The sequence below is a fragment of the Marmota marmota genome, unplaced genomic scaffold, assembly GCF_001458135.2.
Source record: "Marmota marmota marmota unplaced genomic scaffold, marMar, whole genome shotgun sequence".
Taxonomy (NCBI): Eukaryota; Metazoa; Chordata; class Mammalia; order Rodentia; family Sciuridae; genus Marmota; species Marmota marmota.
Genome location: NW_025999977.1, coordinates 21,919,757 through 21,939,132, shown reverse-complemented (window position 1 = coordinate 21,939,132; position 19,376 = coordinate 21,919,757). Strand labels below are relative to the sequence as shown.

At 38.1% G+C, this 19,376-nt stretch overlaps 1 protein-coding gene across 5 annotated transcripts in view; it reads left to right on the top strand.

Annotated features, from left to right (window-relative positions):
* Positions 1–18,314, top strand: part of Ston1 (stonin 1) — a 56,067-nt gene extending 37,753 nt beyond the window's left edge. For all 5 annotated transcript variants that reach the window (XM_015479681.2, XM_048804411.1, XM_048804410.1 and 2 more), the window contains 2 exons: positions 6,714–6,916; positions 9,570–18,314. In XM_015479681.2, the coding sequence (XP_015335167.1) occupies positions 6,714–6,916; positions 9,570–9,644 (278 nt within the window). In that variant the 3' untranslated portion in view covers positions 9,645–18,314. The remainder of the gene's footprint in view (positions 1–6,713; positions 6,917–9,569) is intronic.
* The last annotated feature ends 1,062 nt before the right edge of the window (positions 18,315–19,376 follow it).

Sequence of the window (19,376 nt, the reverse complement as noted above, 5' to 3'; positions counted from 1 at the left end):
CCACCTTCTCCATGACTTGTAATTCTCTGGTGACATCTGTCAACTGACTAGAGCTTGAGCTACAGACAAAGATCAGCAAGTGAGAGACATAGACTTGGAGGACTGAGGAACCTAGGTCCCTGTCCAGAAGAGAAGTCCCCACACTGTAGTCTTCTCCTTCATTAAAGCTGTGTTCCACCCCTCAGTGTTCTTGTGACTCCCACATTAGCTGGGAGTCTGTTCCCCAGCAAGGTTAGCTGGGGCCCAGGCAGGGTGGGGAGTGCTGGGTTAGCATGGTCCCAATGGATAGCCTCTGACTGCACCTTCTGGCCAACTCCAGTGTGATGAGAAGGTCAGAATCTTCTCCTGCCTTCTTTTATAACTAGTCTGTTGAGGCAAGTTGAATGGTTCTCAGATTGTCTGCATGCCAGGGAAACAAGTAGAAGATCTTGGGAACCAGGTTTTCAGTGATCTTTTGTGAAAGCTACTTGTGCTACTTTGAGGTTGTGAGGGTTAAACAAAATCAGGATATATTGGCTTTTATCTTATTAAAGGAAATAAAAAAAAAAAAAAAAAGAAAGCTGGGAAGGCAGGCAGGCTGGAATGCCTACTGGAACCTCCTAGAACCAGAGGCCTCCCCTGAGGGCTGATAACTCAACTCCTGGAGTTTTCTGTTGGTCCTAGAGATGGTTGTTGGAGCAAAAGATCAAACATGTTTTTTTCATAGATTTGTGGTAGTGATTATGCATCTGAGAGAGGAGTGCAGAGCTCAGCCTGCTGGTTTCACCAGCTGGGAGCAGAGAGACAGGGAGACCATCCTGCTGCTTCTCTGCACTGTCCTTCTCACTCAATAACCTGCTTGGAGCAGGTAGTCCTGGAGGACCTGAAAGGACTAAGCACTCAGTTTAACCTGGCCAGGGCCACCACTTATTTTGCAAACTGAACTCATACTTTTTTTTTTTTTTTTAATTTTGGAAGTGGAACCAGCATATAAAGTTTCTTGTGAAAATAATCCTGTTATAACACTGGATTTTCCTAGCATGAATGGTATAGATAATGGATGGAATCAACAAGAATTTCTTGAGAGGAGGACTCATTCCTTCATTGCAGACCCACTAAATTTCCTCCAGCTACAGACTGTGCTGGATGCTGGGGAGATACACAAACATGATCCCTGTTCTCCAGAGATGTGTAAGTGTAGCAGGTGAGACAGACCCAGGAGCAACCCCCCAGGTGCACTGGGGAGAAGTATGCTATTCCAGCACGCACACACATGCACAGTGGAGATCCCAGAAATAAGAGAGATAAGCCTGGGTATGAGGGAAGGCTTTACTCAAGAGCTGGTGGTTAAGCTTGGCACAGAACTATCAGCAGATTCCACTCAGAATATAAACAGCAGAACCACAGGCCTGTAGGTGGGTAATCTACTAAAAATTGGGGAGTGGTAGGAGAAGAAAGAAGCACATGAAGATCTTGTGAGCCATGTTATGGGGTGTGGAGTTTGTCACCAAGTCCTCAGAGGTGTCCTCAGGTATGACTGTGACAGTATCATACCCCATTTTGGAAAGGCAGGTGTGTAGTGCAGGGGAGGTATGCAGGAGTAGGTTATAGATACAGGGAGGCTGACAAGGAAGGATAAGGAAATTCAGAGGAGGTTCCTCCAAGATGATGACAGATTGGGCATGGGGGCAAGGCAGGGGGGACAAAGTCAGGGTGTCTAGTGTGGGGAATGGTGTTGCCATTAGCTGAGATAGCCTAGGATCTGTCAATCATTCACCTTTTTAAAATTAAGTCTGTGTTGGGCATGGTGGTGCATGCCTATAATTCCAGCTACTTGGAGGCAGAGGCAGGAGGATTGCAAGTTTGAGGTCAGCCTGGGCAACTTACTGCAACCTTGTCTTAAAAAATAAAAAGGGCTTGAATATAGCTCAGTGGTATATGTCCCAGGTTCAATTCCCAGTACTCCCAGTAACCACACTTTGGTGTGTTATCCTTGTATTATTTGTTTCGTTGGACCTTCAACAATTCAGTTTCAGATGTTAAATATTTTGGTTCAGGGGGGACTGGATATCAATATACTTATTTACCACATAAGTAAATAAGTGAATAGTCTGTTTCCCCATTTTGGAGTGAATAGTCTGCTTCCCCATTCTGGCTGCATGTTAGACACATTAGAGCTTTAAAAACATACAGGTTGAACTTTTCTAATCCACAAATTCAAAATGCTCCCAAATTTGAAAGTTTCTGAGCATTTAAGTGGAAAATTCCATTCCATGAAACTCAGTTTTATGCAGAAAATTATTTAAAATAGTGTATAAAATTAGCTTCAGGCTACATGTATAAGGTATATATGAGACATAAATGAAGTTCGTTTAGACTTTTGTCCCATTCCAATGATATTATGTCTATGTAAATATTATGAAATAAAAAAACCCCCAAAAAACATCATCATCAACAAAAACAAAACAACTTGCAATCTGGAGTTCTTCTGGTCCCCAGCATCTCAAATAAGGGATATTCAACCTGTACCCATCTACACACCTAAGCCCCTAACACATCTCTGGGGCTGAGGACCAGTTTTTAATGTTTGTGAAAAGCTTTTCTACTGCAGCCAAGGCTCAGGAGAACTACTGACCTGGTCACTGTCCTGTGAAACCCTATCTAGTCTCTTAGGCAGAGATCATTCCTCCTGCTCCCTGTGTTCCTGTCTTCTAGAGGCCTGTTAGTCACTTCCTACTGGTATTTACCAGCAGTTGGGCTCAATGAGAACAATTACAAGAATGGACTTTGGTTGGACTTGATCTTGGCCCTCAGGGATTCTTTCTGGAGATTGTCAGAGCGCCAAGCCCATACAGAATAGCATTTTACAAGCATTTCAGTCAATTGTACAGTGATAGTGGTCTGAGCAAATCCTTAGGGATCAAAGCTTTGGTGAAGATTAGATCTGGGTGCCAAGATTAGATCAAGGTCCAGACAAGGAGAAGAGGGCTGTGTCAGAGTGGGGAGAGGAGAGTGCAGGTCCAAGAGGGCTGGTTATGTGAGGGAGAAGGACAATGCAGAGAACAGGAAAGTGCCTGGTAGGCTGCAGTCTGATTTGCCTCTTGAGAAGAGGTGGAGGCAGAGGAAGATTGGGACTGAGGGGAAGCCTTTGTCTCAGGATAATGTTTCTTAATAAGCTTCCACATGAACCACCTTGTTAAAATGGAGGCCAACTCTGGGGCTGGGGCTGACACTCCTGAATCTCTAACAAGTGCTGGTGTGGCCCTGTGGACCACACACACAGTAGCTGGGTCCTAGAAGTCATCTCTAGTTTTCGGTGTGCTTTTTTATATGATTTGTGTGTTTGGAGAACAAGACTTTAAAAAAAAATTTTAAATATCATGCTTTCCAAACCAGTTTCTGAAAAACCTTTACTATTAGATATTTTGTAGAAACTGGTGGAGAACATATGAGCTAGTCTACTATGCACTAATTAAAAATATTTTTGCTTTTGCTTTTCTTCCTGGGAAATTGTGAGCCTGGCTTAACCTTTCCTATTGGTGAAATCCCCTGCGATTTCAGGAGAGGTGGGATGAGCTGCAGGTCTCTGAAATGTCTCTCTACCAGCTCTTCCATTCTCACTGTTCCTTTACAGCAAAGGTTGGCCTGGGCGGGGAGCTCATAGATTTCATCACACTGAGGTGGGAAGGAGAACTAGGAGCTTAGGCCTTGTTGGGGGAGAGAGAGGAAGGAGCAGGGAAAGAGAGAGAGTCCCAGAAAGAGAATGAGAACCCTGATTAGCCACAGGCGGTGTAAACAGTGGCATAGAATTGGAAAGGGTAATAATGGCAGTGCTGGAGTGTCTATTAGCAAACATGCCTCTCTCTCTTACCAATAGTTCTCTTTTTCTTCTTTTTGATACTAGGGATTGAATTTAGGGTTACTCAACCACTGAGCCTCATCCCCAGTCCTATTTTCTATTTTCTTTAGAGACAGGGTCTCACTGAGTTGCTTAGCGCCTCACCTTTGCTGAGACTGGCTTTGAACTCGTGATCCTCCTGTCTCAGCCTCCCAAGCTGCTGGGATTATAAGGAGTGCACCACTGTGCCTCTCTGCCATAGGAACTTTGGTGTGTCATCCTTGTATTATTCGTTTCTTTGGACCCTCAACAATTCAGTTTCAGATATTAAATATTTTGGTTTAGGGGAAACTGGATATCAAAACAGACCTAAGAAGATTTTGTGATGTGCATTTCCTGACCTAAGATTTGGGCTGTGACAGTAACAAGTACCAAAGCCCCGGAGTGCCCCCTAGTGGTCAGAACTGAGATGACGGGATTTCCCTTTATCTTTCATTCATTTATCTGTGAATTTGACAAATAATCAGCTAAGCTCCACGTGCCAGGATAGCCATTATCGTGGAGCTCAAAGTCTAAGGAGTGTATTAGTAAACATTATGGGGTATTTAGAGTACTCCAAAAGCCAGGAAAAATATCCCAGAAAACTTGAAGAGAAAAAGTGGTTTTATTTTTCACGATTTGTTTCCCCTAGAAAAGTAGGTAGGTTTTATTTCTAACATTGTACAAATATGAGATCTTCATCTTGGGTTTAATTTTTTTTCTTAAATTTTTATTAAAAACTTCCCCTATTTTTTTCCTTATAAAATATGAATCTCAAATTAGATTGTCTCTATGGCTGGGGTTGTAGCTCAGTGGAAGAGTGCTTGCCTAGCATATGTGAGGCACTGGGTTCAAGCCTCAGCACCACATAAATAAAAATAAAGATATTGTGTTCATCTACAAGTCAAAATTTTTTTTAAAAAAATTAGATCATCTCCGGTATAATTTTCAACTCTATGTAGAATTCACAGTTTCTTTATTAGCACAGTCATAATAATTAGATAATAATATTGGATATAAAAATCAAGCAGTACTTGTCAAATTAATAATACATGTGCAGCACATCTGTACCACTGGAGTACACTACTTTCCCTGTTCTGTGTGTATATAACTGGTTGATTCTGACAACAAAACCATCTAAAGCTCATGTTATCATTACCCTCATTCAGATGGAGAAATCAAGGTTCAAAGAAGTAAGTAACTTTCCTGGGATCACACAGCTCTTAGATAGCAGAGCTGGATCAGCCTCTGGGTAGTCTGGGTGCAGAGGTTGGATTCTTAATCACTCTGCCATCGTAGGACTGAATTAAGTGTGAATGAACTTTGTGCATCCTGGCTGTGGCCAGAGTGTAGAAAGGATAATGGATTGTAGCTCTCCTGGGGGGTGGGGTGTGAATGAAGTCATCACTTTGCCTGTAGTGATGTGGGTAGAAGTGCTCAGAGGCCACTGTTTTCCTATGGATGTGGCTAATGAACATCTGTTGGTTAATTGATTGATAACTTCTCAAGGCTTTTTACAGCCTTGGAATTCTATTAGTTTCTCTACAAGAAACAGGTTGTAGGGAATGAAAGGCAATTTATCTTTTCAGAATTAAGTGAAATTCTTTAAACTCTTGTTTTTTGTGCCTAAAGCTATACTCTGATGAAAATGTTCTTGATTTATGTCAGTGGTACAGCAATTTCATCTGGCTTTTGAAATTACTGTCATCACGGACATTTATTTAAGACAGCCACATTGGATATGTAGATGCTATGAACAATGGCAACAAGATCATGAATCATTTATAAAGTTACTGCAGTGAAAATATTTTATACTCCATTATAATACATGTACACACATATGTGAACCCACCTAATATCTTTGAGTATATCCAGTATCTCTCTGGGTCTGGCATAGATCCCTGGTGTAGTGTAGATGCTCAATAAATGACAAATTGGATAGAGTGAAAACAAATATTAGATTGAAATTTTGGATGCCAATATGCCCATCTCTGCACTCTGTATCTGTTCCAGTCAAAGCTTTTTAGAAGGATGAATGAGAATTACAGTAGTGAAAAATAATCTGTCCCACTGAAAAAATAATTCTTAGTTTGGAATATTTTTTGAAATGTAATAAAACTTCAAATTTAACAAAATCATACTTTTTCATATAACCTAATTTGGGCTGAAATTTACCTTTGCATTATCTATAAATGGAGTGGTAAGAAAATGAATGAATTAAGAGTTACTTGTAAGAGCTTAAGAGGTTTCCACAGGGCTAAAGCACATTGTGGCCAAATAATTATGTTATAAACATTACTCTTACCTTTTAAGTAGAGAAAAAACTTTGTAATACTTGTAATTGGGAACATTTTGATAAATTAATCTCTGTAGGGATATAGTAACAGTAACAAAATTGTAATTTTTTTTTTTTGTACCAGGAATTGAACCCAGGGGTACTTAACCATTAAGCCACATCCCTAGCGTGCTCATGTGTGCGCATGCGCACACACTCACACACATATATGACTTTTTTTTTTTTTTTTAATTTTAGAGACAGGGTCTCTCTAAGTGGCTGAATCTGGCTTTGAACTCATGATCCTCCTGTCTCAGCCTCCCAAGATGCTGGGAGACTTGAATCATCATGTCCGGCTAAAATTATACTTTTTCTTAGAGCTAGTACTTAAAAATGCAGGTGGAATTTCCACTACTTGGTACACAATTGTAGATTTTGATAGCATTTTGTTTAAATAGAATTTGTACTGCTATAATGCCAATGGAATTGCTTATTAAAGTAAAAAATAAATGCCTTTTATGTTCAGGAGAAATGTTCAATGGGCATTAAAACACTTTGACCGTTCAATTTTGTTTCTTCAAGGTCCTGATCATCCCCACTGTCTGTCATACAAACTAGAACTTGGATCAGACCAAGAAATCCCCTCTGACTGGTATCCATTTGCTACTGTTCAGTTTTCTATGCCTGAGTCCTGTGCCTCAAGGACAGAGGTCAGGTCTCTGGGGATGGAGAGCGATGTCCAGCCACAGAAACATGTTCAACAGCGAGCTTGCTACAACATCCAGGTACATCCTAGAGCCCCTTGGTTCATGTTGGGCCATCTAGAACTGGGGCCTGATTTGGCTTAAATATTTGCTTTACCCTCTGAAGTGACTGTGTGTGTGTGTGTGTGTGTGTGTGTGTGTGTGTAATAATATTTGCTCTAGAAAATAAGTTTGGCCATGGAAACTTTGTAGTACCACTGAGCTTAGTTCTTCTCTTCCATACTGGAGAACACAAATTAACAGTTTGTAACTTTCAATGAAAAACAGGACATTTAAAATGAACTCATATCTTAGAAGTACATTTGTAACAAAAATTATGATGTGAGATTTCCCAAGATGTTCTGAGGAACATGTGTTAGAATAGCATTTCTCATGTGCTGTGGAACATGTGTCTCTCATAGTGATTCAATGAAAAAAAAAAAAAGGTTGGGATAGTAAATTAACTAAATGAAGGTTCTGAAAAGTCCTACGAAAAGAAAATTGCTAAGCTTGCTTGTCTAATTTTTCCCAACTCATTGACTGTGGACTATTGTCTGGTGGTTATGTGTGTATAAAACACACATCAATATCTTATGGAGGGCTGGGGCTGTGGCTCAGTGGTAGTACATTTGCCTGGCATGTGTGAGGCACTGGGTTCGATTCTCAACATATCACATATAAATAAATAAAATAAAGGTCCATCTAACTAAAAAAATATTTAAAAAATATCTTATGGACTAGTATTCTGTGGAGCATCCTTTGAGAAATGCTGAGTTACTCTGTTACAAGAGTTTTAAGTGTTCACCATCAGTTCTGCACTCTTGAGCCAGGTGAATTACACTTACATCTGTTTATAAACTTATTTTTCCTTCATATATATTATTATTTTTCCTTTTTATCTTCAAAGTTTGGTATGTATATACACACATACATATATCTTTTTAGAAACATATTAGACATTATATTAATATACATATATATTAAACATATATTAGAAACACACACAGAGCATATCTCCCACATATTTCCTATAGTATCTTAAAATGGTGACATATGTTGCTTGTTTTGTTTACAAATATTTTTAAAATTGGAAAATATTTTGCAAATCACAGAAATTGAATAGTGCTTAACAAACAGGTGGTTCTGTTTAGAATTTGTTTTCTTTTTGTCTTGCACATGGACAATATTTATACTAATAGCATTTTAAATATATGTGTTGGTTGAATCTCAGCTATGATTAATGCCATCCTGATTTTCTACTCATTTATTCCTATTAAAATCACGTGATTTTATATAAGGCATCATTAACACCAACTAGTGATCCTATAACATTGTAATATACCAGGATTTTTCTTTATTTTGGACCATCTGTTTAGAAGTCTATATGTTTGAGCCTGGTGATTTTTTCCTATTGATAGAATTAATGATGGGTAGATGCTGTCCTGGGTACTTCTTTTGTCACTGAAGAACTTACTTTTCCAACATGGCTAAAGAGAGCTGCTTTGCCCAAGGTCATGTCCTCTCCTGGGTCACCTGTGTCCAGAGATGGGTAGATACAGTGTATAAAGACCCCATTTGATCAGCTAGGCTAAGTCTACAGGACCACTGTAGGGTCAGCCTCCCAGATATTGGCTGCTCTGCCCACCTGTCTCCCCGCTGCCGTCAATGATCAGTAGAACGCCCCAGTGAACTTTCTCACTTGAATCTTATCTCAGAATCTGCTTCTTGGGAACCTGACCTATAACACTAGTTGTGTAAGTGTTATGTATGACTGAAATGTGAGTCAAGTACACACAGAGACTTTACTTATACCGGCCTCCCTATTTATAGAATATGTCAATTTCACATAGTTTTAGTAGACAGCTTAAAATTATACAACAAAGTATCTCAGGTTTACCATGGATCTGTGCCTTTATTTCTTCAAAGTCCTCATCATCCCCACTGTCTGTTAGTTTCATAATGCTACCTTCCTTTTAGTGTCTGATGAACTGTGTCCCAGTTCCAGCTATTGCTATAGATGGGAGACACAGTGGTGAACAAGAGAGACAAGGTCCCTGTCCTGATGGAGCTTCTAGTGTGTGTGTGGGGGCAAACAAAAAATTAGTAAACAAGCAAATAATATTATTTCAACAACTGATGAATTCTAAAAAGGGAATATGATAGGGCAACAGGATTGAGAATGAGGTGAGGGGAGACTCCTTTATCCAGGGTGGTCCAGGAGGGTCTCCATGAGGAGGGGACATTTGAGATGAGATTAGAAAAAGAAGCAGCACAGACAGATGGTTTGGCTCAACTGGGTTACTAGTTTGTAAACTAGTTTGTTTTAGGAAGATAATTTGGAGTGTGTTTTAAATTTTGGGTGGGCCAATGACTGTATAATATGATCCTTTAGGAGATAACTGATCACATCTAGCCAGACTTGTCAATATCTTATCAATATATACATGTATTCTCAATATGGAATTAAAAATGAGTTAATATTTTAGATGCATATTTACAGTATGTTTGACTTAAAGAACTTTAGATTTGGAGGGAAGGATTTGAGGGGTTCTTTAGTCCCCAAAGAGAGCACTCTTCTAAGCTAGAGCGGGAGGCTGGAGGGCTGTGTTTGAAGTCACAGTGTGAGCTGGCCCATCCTTGCCTCATGTATAAATTGGACTGCTAATGCTGCCCATGTTTTGCTTTTATATAACAGGTTGAAATAGAAAAGAAATGGATTAAAATCGATGGAGAAGACCCAGATAAAGCTGGTGGCTGCATAACTCAGTAGAAGTACCAAGAGTGATGATGATCCATATGTCAGATATGTAATTCAGAGAAACCACATGAAGTTCTGCTATTGGCTTCTGAGTGGTGGGCTTAGGACAGGCCCAGTGGCTGTGTGTACTGAAGCTTAGACCTAAAACCAAACCTTCTGTGTTTTATGCTTTTGATATGTTTTGCCATAGGGGTTTCATCTAAATGTGTCTATAATTTGTGTGATATTTTGCTTCTTATTGAAACTCAAAGGCACCGTTATCTGAAATACGTCCTGGCAGCCAGTTTGGCTGAAAGGTTTTTGATTTTTGATTACTGAGTGGCTGATTGTTTTGTACTCTGGATTACCTGAGTGCCATGTTTATTATCCCTCAGTCCCCAATCTCTTCTTGCTGTGTTAGCATCTGTACCAGAGGGAAAGGCAATCAAAGAAGATGTAAACCAAAATACTTAACTTCCCCTTTTGCTCATCTCTGAAACGTGCTTTAGTAGAGAATGAGGTTGAAACCACAGCTAAAATGGAGATTTGGAAGTATCAGTGGTTTTGAATTATTTATATTCCCATCTTCTGACCACATTGGTAAGTAATCATTGGCTGTATCTGGTAGCTGTCTTTCCCTGACTCTGTTATCATTTGCAAAGTGTCTTTGTATTCTGGTATGTGCTGCAAAGAAGCTATTCCTGTTGATATACATATTTTAGTACAAGTCACTAAAACATATTGCCTTTTGGTTGGTGGGATTCCTTTCAAAATAGAATCAGAGTATTGGACACTAGTTAAAAATATTTATGTACATTAAAGATGAATTTTAAAAGTTCATGAATATTGTTTTCTAAAAGTATAGACTCTAAGAATGTATTTTGATAAAGTATTATTTGTAATTAACAGAAGCCTCTCTCGAGTAGATTCTAAATCATGATTATTTTATGTAGTGCTGCTATCATGCTATTTTATGTTAATTATATGCTTAATTTAGAGTATTATTCTTTAAAAGATGAGTAAAGTGAAAGACATTAGATTATTTTACTAATATTTCTGAGAGAAGACATTTCTACTCTTCAAAGTCAGGGAAATGACTACAATAGTTTAGTTTTTAGTGAAAAGCCAGCATCATTAGCACCTATAATACTAGTTGTAATTTCCTTTTAGTATTTACAGCAACAAATCAGAATTATGTTTTTTAGTCTGAAAAACAAACTTCTCTGTGGTTTTAATACACTCCAATATATGTTGAATCTTAAATATGATCAGGAGGCATTTTTCTCTATTTACTGGATTGTTTTGAGTCAAAACTGATATAATGTTCTTCCCAACAACATTTTTTGTTGGCCTACAGAGTTTATTTCCTATGTTTTATTTAATATTGTATTACATTCATTTTAATCTGTTCAAATAACAGATTAAAACAAACATTTATGATGGTCTGTATCAATTAGCAGATTTTATTGCTTTTCATTTTTTACTGTGAAGGCACAGAATGCAAAAGTCAATGGGAGAAAGGAATTAATGTTGTTCTTTTTAACTTCACTTGACATATTGCTCATAATATCATATGTTTGAGACTCACTGTTTATGTGTCTAGGAGGGCAAATCTATGTGTGTGTGTGTGATTGTTTTTAAAATTCCACCATCTTTTCTTTTCATCTGGCATGGGCACACTCTGGAGCGACTTCAGTCTGCCCAGAACAAATATGGCAGTGGGCCAGATCTGATGCTATACCACAATCCCAGGGAAGTTAGCTGGGTTAATTACTGCCATTCCCTTCCAAGTATGTTTTATGGCATCTGGCCTACAAAGAACTCACAATCTGATTTAGACGAACTTAATGAATATTTATACCTCAAAATAAATTCAACAAAGGGTTCAACTAATTGTCTCTCATGCTTCACAGGTTGACTAGTATCTGTGGGTACGTCACTGCTAGGGTCGTTTACTCACAAGCCACCCAGACTTCCGGGAGCATCTCAAGACTCATTGTTGAAAATATAGTAACAAAAGACTAAAGCCCAAATTGAGTTTCTGCAGCAATGCAAAGGTTGATAGCATTAACAGCAGGGTGCTCCCACATAATTGTTAATTTGCACATTTATTAGAACCTTAAATATTCATTACTTAGTGTTAAATTAACATTCTGTGTAGGAATGAGAGCCTTCTTAATATGATTCTTCTGACCTTAGAAATGGCAGGAGGTCAAATGTGACTATGGAGCTCTAAGTGAAAAAAATCAGGTAGGGTCTATTTAGATTTAAAAATTAGGAAGTAGAATTTCTTTTGTCAGAAAGTAAATAGTGATTTTCAAGGCCCCCCCCCCTCACTTTTAAAGGAAGTCCGAGGGAATAAAGGAAGAAATACTTATAGCATTTTAGGTTAGTTTACTTGTTTATTACGAGTTTGACCATTTTGAAGTCAGTTGTTTGATTGACACTATGGCACATTTCCAAAGAGAGGAGCAGTTGTGACTAGTCCCATTCTGTTCCAGTTGTTCTAGTCTGGTCACTTTACAAATCACAGAGTCATAGTAACAATATAAATGAGTTCACGGATTGATCATCACATGATCAATTATGAAGATCTGAATTAAAGAATATTTCCTTTTTCAATGGAATCACAACAGTTTATTAAAAAAGGGATGGAAAAAGGATATTTTTCAGAACATAAAGGCTAAAATTTTTGACCTGATGTATATTTTAGACAGTTCTAGGAGTTTAGTTCCCTTAATTCTGGAGCTGTGCTTATAATACAGCCCTTTTCTTATAAATTCAGTTAGAAGTTCTTCCTTAACAATGACTGTTATAATGTTTTACTCAAAATATGATTTTGTGTCCTATCAATACAAATATAAAACAGTTTGAGCCCTAATAATCATGTAACAAAGTATTTTGTAGATTGCATATTGATTTTTCTAAAATTAAAGATGTATTTCAAATAATTCTTGCTATGCTATGGACTTATATCTTTTGCAAGGCCTGGGGATATTTTTTTAAAGTGTGAAATCAATTTCAATAACCTTCAAAAATTGACTCTCTGTCAGGCATATGTATAAGACTTCACTATTAAGGAGTCATTGAACATGGCATCTTGGCATATCCTGGAAAAATAATATCATCAAACTGTAATTGATGATATGATAAAGAATGATTTTTAAAAGAGCAAATAATCATGACTCATAAAGATATGAAGTGAATATGTGCATAAGATTTTATTTAACTCACTAACTAATGAGGGAATCCATAAGCTGTTATAATTGGTTCAATGCTGGGTGTGGTGTTACACACCTGTAATCCTAGCAATTTGGGAGGCTGAGAAAGGAGGATCCTAAGTTCAAAGCCAGCCTCAGCAATTTAGCAAGACCTTAAGCAACTTGAGACCCTATAAAATAAAAAAGTCATAAGGAGTTCCAAAGAGAATTCAAAAACAGACATATATAGGAAGTAAGGAATTCTCAAATGAATTTGCCAATAGATACAAGATGGGTCTAGTCATTCTTAGGGCAACAATAAAAATATAGTATCCTCCTGTCCTAACAATTAATTTACATTTCTGTGGACAAGAGTCATGTGCATTAATATCAGACTTCTATCATTTACAGATGCATAAAATAATTCAAAGACAAAGTAAAGGTATTGATAACCTGCATGAAAATGAGATAGGACTTCCATTTCAAAGTCATATACCATTTTTTTTGACAATAGGCTGAACTTTGTCCACAGGAGAACAGAATTGTACAACTTGGGCAACTTGTTTAGTAGTACTAAAGAAATAATGTGTATTTAAAAGCAAAGTTTTTGAAGTTTTGAAAACTATTTTTACCCAATAGTGCAGAATATATTTCAGAGAGCTGAGGTGGGTGCAGTGGGTAGGCCATAATAGATACAAAAGTAAATCAATGCTGATTAAAAAACCCTAATGAAACCAACCTCTCTTTCCATCATAAGAAAACTGACATTTGTTGAAATTAAACTTTTATCTATTAAAGTTAATATTTCAAAACTGTACCAGGCAGATCACCAAGCACTATTCTAGCCATTGCTGGTAGTGACAAGGCTTGGCTGTTGTTCTTCAGGAGCAAGGGAAAGGATTAAGTGTCATCGAGTGACCATGTTTGTAACAATGTCCCTCAAATCCCCATCATTTAATTCTTTCTTGTTCAGATCTACCTAGGCTGCCCTGCCCGCTTCCAAGTATCTATGTTATCTATCCTAGACCCTCTAATTCCCTGCACAATTCTGTCCCTAGGACCTTTTGCTCCTAAAGTATAGAACTGTGTGTATTTGGTGAGATATTGATTTTGGTATTGACAATTTGATATTTTCATTGACAATTGCCAGTGTTTGTCATTCTTGCTAGCAATTTCATGGGGCTCAACCTAATTACCTGTATATTTTCCTGGGTTATATGAAACAAGGATTTTTTTCTTGTTGTAAGTATATTAATAAGTTCTTGCTTAGAGCTGGCATTGAGATATGAATTTGACTGTCATTAATTTTTTTTTTGGTACCGGAGAGTGAACTCAGCAGCACTTAACCACTCTGCCACATCTCTAGCCCTTTTTTATATTTTATTTAGAGATAGGGTCTCAGCTGAGTTGCTAGAGCCTTGCTGAGTTGCTGAGGCTGGCTTTGAATTCGTGATCCTCATGCTTCAGCCTCCTGAGCCATTGAGATTACAGTCATGTGCCACTGTACCTGCCTTGTAATTAATTCTTAAAGCAAGATAGTTGCTGGTTATCAAGCAAATAGTTGATTTACTAAAAATACCATAGATAAAAGTTTCAGGTAATATTGTGCTTTTAAGATTATATTCCTTCCACCTGTATGAAAGAAGAAAATGGATTAGTGTGATTGCCCCATGTTTTGAAAGATTGAAGTTCATTTCCATGAGAATTCTAGGAAGAAACACAAATCGCCATTCCACCTTGAGATTTGCTTCTTCCCCTCATGCCTCTGCACACCAGCACAGCCTTCCAAACCTCAGAAGGAAGGATAGTTTATGTAAATAAAAGGATTGTATCTTGACATTTTTCTGAGAAGCCCCCTTTGTCCTACCCAGAATTGCTGTAAAATCCATGAAATGTAACTTGCAGTACACTTTTAAAACAGAAGAGGGAACTCTCAGGCAAGCTGCTGTTACCCAGAGTCAGAAACACCAGCGTTTGAATTTGGTGAAGCTTGTATTTTGATTAATAAAAGATCTTGAGGGCATTTTACAAATCATTTCAAAGCATCATGAGTCCGGTGAAGTATAATTAAAATTAATGCAGTAGACAAACACTTTAAAGTATTCTTAATGCTTTGTCTAAAAATGCTATTGAATACAATTTTACACATCCCAAGGATTTAAATACTATGCTTATCTCTAAACATTTCTATTAAGGAGACAGAAAAATAGCATGTTCCTTCTCCACTGATTTAAAACTCTAATGGGAGTTAATAAACTCTAAATCTTACTTATGAAGATTTAGAAAATATTGTAATTAATCCATCTTGTGTGGGCATGTAGCAAAGTCAATGTGGTCTCTAAAATTTAGCTCCAGCCCAGGATTGTACTTTCAGTCTATGGGTAAGACCAAGCAAATATTTGCTTGCAGAATATTCCATGTTACCTTGACCCAGGGACAAGGCTTTGTTCTTTCAGTCCTCAGAAAACAGTAATGAGCTCTTTCTCTCAGAAACCTTTCTGGGTGGATGTTGCCATTCTTTTATGAAGCCCATTAGAACATTCTTCTTCTAAAAATCTTATGTCATGAGCAAGTCTATGAGTGTAGCATGAGACATTCCCAAAGGTGTCTGCCACAATCTGAAATATAGAAGTGTTGCTTAAGGCATTGGTAACCACAGTTTGTCACTTCTAATAACCTCAAAATGCTATGTCATTACAATCAATCATCTTGCTGATTATTCTAATGTTTATTGAGTGCTTTCTATGTGTCTACATTTTTTCTAGACACTGGGGATAAACAATCACAAAACAGTTAATTGCTGTTATCCTAGAGGGTATATAATAATGGAGGAAGTCAGACAATAAACAGATAGTAATTTGTTATGCAGGAAAATAAAGAAGGGTAGGGTGGCAAAGAGTGGCAGAAGAATGTTGAAATGGAGTTCCAGAAGAAACCTGGAAAAAATGAAGGAGAGAGTCACCTGGATCCTTCAGGGAAGAGTGAGTCCAGCCACTGCTAATGCACAGGTGCTAGAATCAGGGCTCTTGGCCTGTCTCAGGAATATCAAGGCTAGCAGCAAATAGCTACTCAGTGGCAGAGGACCAGGGAGAAGGAAATCAGAGAGGTTGCTAGCAGGTCAGGGAGGAGATCAGGTAGGGCTTTGTAGGCCATGGTAAGGACTTCAGGTTTCATCCTAAATGAGATGGAAACCCCTAGAGAGTTTCTGGTGAACAAGTTACATGAACTTTGTTACATGTTAAGGTGAGTCTATGAATGAGTGGGGGGCAATGACAGAAGCAGAGAGACCAGTTAGGAGCCTATTGCAATAACCCAGGCTTCTTAGTTTGTTCCTGCTGATATAATAAAATACCATAGGCTGGGTAATTTATAAAGATCAGAAATTTATTTCTTACAGTTATGAAAGGTTGGAGAGTTCAAGAGCAAGGTGCTAGAACATTCACAGTCTGATAAGGGTCAGTTCTTCATAGAGGGCACCATCTATGTGTCTTTGCATGGAGGAAGGAGCAAAAAGGCTCCCTCAAGCCTTTTAAAAAATCTATTTATTATAGTGTGGGAGACTGAACCCAGGGTCTCATGCATGTAAGGCAAGCACTCTACCAACTGAGCTATATCTCCAGTCCCCCTTGAGCCTTTTTTTAAAGTACCACTGATCCTGTTTGTAAGGGTGGAGCCTCACATCGTAATTACTTTCCAAAGGCTCCATCTTTTACTACCATCCATTGAGAGTTAGATTTCAACATGTGAATTTTGGGAAGACACAAACCTTCAGACAGTAGCACCAGGTGTGACCAATCATAATGATTAGGAGTGGTGAAAGAAGATGCAAAATTGTTGGACTCGGAATATATTTGAAATACAAGAAAGAACAGTGCATGCTGAGGGATTGGATGTGGATTGTGAGGGGGAGAGGGAATGGAAGATGGATGATTCTAAGATTTTTCATCTGAGCAGCTACAGAATGGGAGTGAAAGATCAGGAGTTTATGCATGAATCGGATGTGTTAACCTTGAGACATTTATTAGGTATACAAGTGGAGACAGTGAGTACTACTTGGGTGCATAAGGTGGGAGAGAGTACTGGGCTAGAGATGCCACTTTGGGAACAGCAGAATTTAGAGCTGTGGGACTGGCTGGGATCACCTGGGAGTGAATAGAAATACTAGAAGTGGTCTGAGAGCTGAACCCTTGGGCTTTTTGAAGTTTAGAGGTCAAAAAACAAGGACAGTAAAGGAGACCGAGGAAGAGTAGCTGGAGGAGAAGACATCAGAGAATGGTATCTCGGTGAGAAAGGAAGTAGTGTCTGCCTCAAATGCTGTTATAGGGTAAGATGAGGACTAAGAATTGACCACTGGATTGACCACAAGCAGCAGTGTCATTGGAGTAAAGGCCAGGAAAGCCAATTAAGCACATATAGAGCCAGACAATAGATACTCTGTTGGGGAGGCAAAACTTCTTTTTACTTTCCTAGGTCCTGTGGTTGGCCTAAGAATCAAAATGACTTGAAAGAGATTAATAGAAGGAAAGCATACAAATTTTATTTAATGTTTTTACTTGTATGTGGGATTCCTCAAAAGGAAAATTAAAAAAAGCCTTCAGGCTCTAGGCACAGTAGTATACACCTGCAATCTCAAGAACTCTGGAGGCTGAGACAGAAGTTGGAGGACATCTTTAGCAATTTAGTGACGTCCTAAGCAACTTAGTGAGACCCTGTCTCAAAATAAAAAGGGCTGGGATGTGGCTCAGTAGTAAAGCACGCTGGGTTCAAATCCCCAGTACCAAAAAAAAAAAAAGCCTTTAGACCATAATGCTTATATTAAATTTTATATGAAAAATAAAAAAAAAAATTGTGCTAACATGAGAAGAGAAAGGGGCTTGGAACAGTGACCAGGAAATAATATGGAACATAATGGGAGGCTTTGTGTGTACAGATCCATTTTGGCATTGACTCCCAGTCTCTGAAGATAAGAATGTTTTCTTCCTAGCATAGGAGGCTACCTTTCTTGTGGGAAATTTTATGACCTGCTTTTAGGTAGAAAGGAGGAGGTCAGAGACCCTTCCTGCAACTGCTGTTTCTCAAGTTTCATCAACTTAAAATAATCAATATGCCAAAGCAGCATATTTTCGGTGGCATGATCTGAACTTCTCAAAGTCTTTTGAGGAGTTGTGCTGTAAACATCAGGATAGTAGCTGGTGAGAGTGAGATCCCCCTGCCCTCCTTGAGACCCAAGTATTGGCCTTTGTTTCTACTAGTGTCTCTTTTTTCTTTAATTATTATTACTATCTTACCTTATTGATATTAATTATTGCTAAAATGTTCTCTTAATGTCAATATTTATAGAAAATGATTCCTTGTCATCTTTCAATCCATGTCAACTGAATCATGTACTGTGTCTTGCATAGGTGTTAGATGTACCAGCTTGTATTTCTTCAGAATTTTCACTAACATATTTATGATGTTGTGGGTGTTACATATTTTAAAATAAATTTAGCCATTACTTTAATCACTTTCCATTTTGTTTTTTATTTTTTTTCTTCAATGAGCTCTGCTGGGTTGATGTCATGTCATGTTGGTATGGTAATCCTACTTCAAATTTTGTTATTGAATTCAAAGTAATTATGAAGCAATTGCTGGTTTCACAATCTTGAGAATGACTACAAGTTACTACAGGATAAAAAAAGTACAACTATTAATTCATAGTTTTTATATCTACCTGTTTAAGCATTGGTTCTTTTTATGCTTTGATATAATAACATTCTATGTAAATGATTGTCCAGTACTACTAAGTGAATTTGAATATAATTAAAGTACCTGCAAAAGGCAGAAATTAAGCAACTACTAATGTAATATTCTATTTTCTTGATTTATTGTTTAGTTATAAGACTGCTTTTATGATTAAAATAAGGAGCTGGTCAAAGTAGGATTTATGAATCATATGATTTATTGACACACAAAGATGATTTCTCCTTAGGATTACAATGCTTAAAGAGGGGCTGAATAGTGAGACTAAATCCCATCGGGGACACATTGAGAGGTGAGGCACATTAATCACATAGTGAGTTCCAAAATTATTAGAGTCTAGTTGCTCAGTTAGGTTGGAAGCAGGCCTCTGTGGAAAGTAAAACCTAAGTGCAGTGTGAGGTGTCCCTTTATAGAAGAGAGGCTTTCTAGAGAGATGGCATCTGACATGGAGAACTGTGAAGATCTGTGAAGATATCTAGGGGCCCACCATATACAAGTGCTGGTGAAGCTTCTGAGATTAACCCAAAGGCTAATTGGGTATGTCCCTGCCTTAATTTCAGCTCTCTGTCTCTTGGGATCTAACCCAGGGTTCACACTTAACTTTAGCTCTTTATCATCCATCTTCAGAGAAGTGACTGAAGGAAGGTAACTTGGCCACAGACTAAACTCTCAAAGCAACTGTCAGATTCTTAGGTGTATGTGTATTGTGTAGGCCAGTATTTCACATATGGGGTTTGATAAGGTGTGACATAATATCTATAAAGGGAGGGGATGTACACCCCAAATTCTTATCAAAGCAAAATGTATTTCACTCACATAACAA